Source organism: Octopus bimaculoides, chromosome 1 (genome assembly GCF_001194135.2).
Source record: "Octopus bimaculoides isolate UCB-OBI-ISO-001 chromosome 1, ASM119413v2, whole genome shotgun sequence".
Taxonomy (NCBI): Eukaryota; Metazoa; Mollusca; class Cephalopoda; order Octopoda; family Octopodidae; genus Octopus; species Octopus bimaculoides.
In genome coordinates, this window is record NC_068981.1 from 5,680,148 (window position 1) to 5,684,712 (window position 4,565).

Consider the following 4,565-nt stretch of genomic DNA (forward strand, 5'->3'; position numbering starts at 1 on the left):
TCCCTCAAAAACCAGGCCTTGTGCCTATAATAGAAAGGTTTATTAGCTACTGCCAATATGCTTCAGCCATTTTTTGACAAGGAAATAATAATTTTATCACAGCCAGAATCGTTTGTTTACGAAGTCAGCACTTAATGTATTTGGCTGAATGGACATCAGTCATTGGTTGAAATTACAGAAATACGACAACTTTAACATGAAATAACTTGCGATGTACGTTTTTTTGTTAAGAAGACTAAGAGAAAAAGATGTTTTATATGACACATTCTACCAGTGTCCCAAGTTTCAAAGTGTTTCGTTAAGAAAATACTGGTGCCCCCGTTTTGAACAAGATCCCAATTCTCAGGCTGAATCAATGTAATACAATATCCTGCTGTACAATATCCAAGTGTTGGATGTGTTCTTCTACAACCCTGGGCTGAGCAATGACTTGAGAGGGGATTTGGTAGATATCTCACAGATTTTGGGCCCCTCTCCGTTGAATAATTCTACAACAATTAGTTTCAAAGGGGACGTAACTCTAATTGTCTTTCATTTCTTTTTCCATTTTTATTCACGCTTCCACTTTTTGTATCAATCTTCTTGTTTTTCTTTCATTATTTTCTCATGTACCATTCATTGTCTTGATTTTCAAATAGAACAGATCATGTGCTCAGAGCCCGCAGATTGCTTGGAGGCAAGGCACACTCTATAACCTGCCTAGTCATGTGTCTTCACAGCAAGAAACTAGTAGCAGTTTATACTCTTTACAATGTACATTAAATGATATATATAGTGCGGTTGTGAGTTCGATTCCCGGACCGGGCTATGTGTTGTGTTCTTAAGCAAGACACTTTATTTCACATTGCTCCAGTTCACTCAGCTGTAGAAATGAGTTGTGACGTCACAGGTGCCAAGCTGTATGGGACTCTGCTTTTCCCTTGGATAACATCAGTGGCGTGCAGATGGGAGACCGGTATGCATGGCTGACTGTTGGACTTCCATAAACAACCTTACCTGGACTTGTGCCTCAGATGGTAACTTTCTGAAGGGGGTCACCCTGTGTGTGTGTGTGTGTGATAGCCATGAACGAGCATTACTGTGATACAAGCGGTGTTGTTTGTTTCCAATCTTCCATGAGATGCTTATCTGATCATGGGGAGGGGGGGAATACTGTCTTACCTGGAAACAGGTGAGGGTTGGTGACAGGAAGGACACCCAGTCATATGAAATCTGCTTTAACAGATTCCTCCCTGACCCATGCAAACATTGAAAAGTGGATGTTAAAATAGTGATGTTGATTGCAGTGTGTACCTGGGCCGTAGGAGTGAAATAGCTGAGGAGATGCAGCATCGAGTTACCCACTTCATACTTTGATTTCAAAACCTCCACAAATTTTGTGTTATCTGTTTGAGGCAGGTTACTTAATTCCATTGTAATTCTTCCTGGCTTCTGTGGATGCAGTTTGGCAGAATGATTGAGAAGTTTGCTTTGAAATCACAAGGTTTTGGATTCTTTTCTACTTTGGGCACAAGGCCTGAAATTTTGGTGGAGGGGGGGCTAGTCAATTCCATTGATCCCCAGCACGCAACTGGTACTTAATTTATTGACCCTGAAAAGATGAAAGGCAAAGTCAACTTCAGTGGAATTTGAACTCAGATGGGTGAAATACCGTTAAGCATTTCGTCCAGTGTGCTAACGTTTCTGCCAGCTTTCCGTCTCACAAGGTTTTGGATTCAGTTCCATTGTGTTGCTTCTTGGACAGGGCCCTCTTAAAGGTATGGGCACATTGGACAGTTGCTCTGGGGCTACAATTCTGATCAATGTATTCTGTGGCTTGCTGTCAATAAATTAATACTAGATGCAGTGCTGAATTAAGCAAAAGAAGCACGCGCCTAGGGCATCAAGGGATGGGGTCACCACAGAAATGGTAAATGGCTTACAGCACAAAAGAAATCACTTTAAACTTGCTAATGTAATATTTGAAGTGATGTCTATGATGAAGAATATAATTTCAAAGTGTTTATGGTGCTATAGCGAGGATCTGGTCAAAGAATTTGCAATTGAAAAAAGAAGGAGAAAGCTTTTCAAATATTAAAGGGGAATTATACAAAAATAAACATTATTTTCCATCTTTCTGTTGGTTTTGTTTCATTTTGAAAAATAAAGATTTATTTTATGGTTTATTATTATTTGTATTTTGAATTATATATATAGAGGGGTTGCCAAAATCTTTTTTAAGTGTTTAGGGCCTGTATGGGTCCTAATTCAGCTCTGTCTATAGGGTCCCAGTGAATTGGTTTCTGGAAGGAAGTGGGCTATGATACTATTAAGATGGCCCTGATCGTGGGTAAACATCTTTTACCATTTTCTTGGATCAACTCAAGTATTTATAGTCAAATGGAGTAGATAGAAACTATGTGGAAGCCTTGGGATGGAATTGGAAAGGTACCTTCTCACACCCACACTGTGTCTTTCTGATTCTGTTTGAAGCTTATGTTAATGGCACATGTGTCCATGGAACACTCAACCACTTATATGCTAATTCTATGGGCAGGTAACTCAGTTGATCAAACTATCAAATGCTCATCAAAGAAACCATCAGAGGTCATTCTACTTTTACTTCTACTTCTTGTTTCTGAGAAGCCTGGTGAAAGCAAAGCTGTTACCTTTAACTTTTGTATTTCTGAGGTTGAAAAATATGGTATTAATTTAAGGGCAAGGTAATAAAAGGGGGTCAGGTAATACACCTTAAAGTATTTGTTCTTACTCCTTACATTTAGAGTTCAAATCCCACTGTGGATCTACATGGGTGACAATCTTAATCCCTCACTCCATTTAACACCATCACCTGGTTCTTGGGCCTGTAACAAGTATTGAGGCCAGGCCCCCCAATCTAAAGATATACTTTCTCCCTGTACCTCTCTAGTGCCAACATCAGAGGCCCCATCAAGGGTTTTGAGCATGACGACCTTCCCTCTTGAATAATAGATAAAAAAACAACAAAACAAACTTCGTCTAACCTGTTTGTCCTAGATACAATATGTTTGAATTATGAACATGATAGTCATGGCTAGAAAGCCCTTAATTATCAAGCTGTTCAATCAAGGTTAACTCTGAGCTAATCAACAGCTGAGGCCTGTTTCTGATAATGTGAACTGGAAATTTCTAGTCTTCTTTCAATTCTTTGAAGTATAACAGTTCAAGGATAATTTCACATCTCTTTGCACAGTTCTTTGCAGTTTTGTTGAACTCTGCAAAGTCTTTTGTGCTGTAGGTGTTTGGTAGTAGAAGGCAATGTTCTATTAGCATGGCCTACTCCCCCACATTCATAGGTGGTTGGGCCAGTCATGTAGCCCCCGTCTGACCAAAACAACTTTTGATCATCCTGTCCTTGTCCTCAGGTGGTCAAGTGTCTTGCACAGAATCCATGGTGCTTCTAAACCAGGAGGGAGGCCTTCAGCAGGGGGTGGGGGATTGTCATGTCGATTGTACAAGAAAAATCTACACAGTAAGAGTGACAGACAAGACTCCACATGACAGCAGTGATCATGCAGCGATGGAATACACATGAATCCTCACCATGATAACTGGAAATAATTCACACAACCAACAGCTTTATTTAGCAATTCACACAGCAACACTGATCAACAAAAATCTACAAAACGTAAGAAAAAGACAAGAAATTCACTCAGCAACATCCATAATTAATAATTCACGTAAAAGTGCTTTACAAGAGTCTTCACAATGACAGATAAAAATCCACACAGCAGCCACAATAAACAAGAATTGGCATAAAGACAGCAACAGGCAAAAATCCACATCGAATATTTACAATTTCCTAAAAATAACAAAAAATTATTTTCCAGAATATATCATGATTTTTAAAATTGTTAAGATTTACCTGATTGTCTACAAGAGGCAACTAGAAGCTGTACTCCGCTATTAGTGGTCATACTATACATTTCCTGAACGTACTGAATTCTGAAACCCAGGGGTGGACCGTTATATTTATTGCTGTAATCATTGCAGATTATTATTATTATTATTATTATTTTATGTTTGACTTTTGCTTTGCATTCGTACAAGTTGGCTCCAAGTCTCACCCAGAGACCTCAAGACGACAAGTCAGAAGTTCATGTTGTTGTTGTTGTTGCTATAATCATTCATTGCAGATTATTCCTGTACAAACAGAAATCTCATGTTACAATAATGTTAAAAATAACAAACTGACAACTTATGTCATAATAGCATTGAAATTCATATCCAAGAACAGATGTTTACCAATACCCACCCATCCACCCTCTCCACCCTATTTTGTTTCCACTTTCTATTGTCCTCCCCCTCCTTAATCCCTTCCTCGTCCCCCACCCCCGTCACCTCAGCAGTCTGCTGTACTGTTATAGTGTCTGCTACACTAAACCTACAGAATGCATGCATGTGCACACCCCTCCTCCTCCTGTTCCTCCCCTTCCTCCTCCTCCTCAAGTTCACCAACTCTTAATGTCACAGTGACACCAGTCAAATACTAAACTGAATACTTTGCTCATTGTTTCTCTCTTAGGACTACTCACCTCTTCAGTCAC

At 39.4% G+C, this 4,565-nt stretch overlaps 2 protein-coding genes across 2 annotated transcripts in view; one reads left to right on the forward strand and one right to left on the reverse strand.

Annotated features, from left to right (window-relative positions):
* LOC106875993 (UDP-galactose translocator) overlaps positions 1–4,022 on the reverse strand; it is a 75,497-nt gene extending 71,475 nt beyond the window's left edge. Inside the window, exon 1 of the mRNA XM_014924335.2 lies at positions 3,884–4,022. Within this exon, the coding sequence (XP_014779821.1) occupies positions 3,884–3,944 (61 nt within the window). The 5' untranslated portion in view covers positions 3,945–4,022. The remainder of the gene's footprint in view (positions 1–3,883) is intronic.
* LOC106875995 (peptidyl-prolyl cis-trans isomerase B) overlaps positions 1–4,565 on the forward strand; it is an 18,493-nt gene that overhangs the window by 4,155 nt on the left and 9,773 nt on the right. The window lies entirely within an intron of this gene.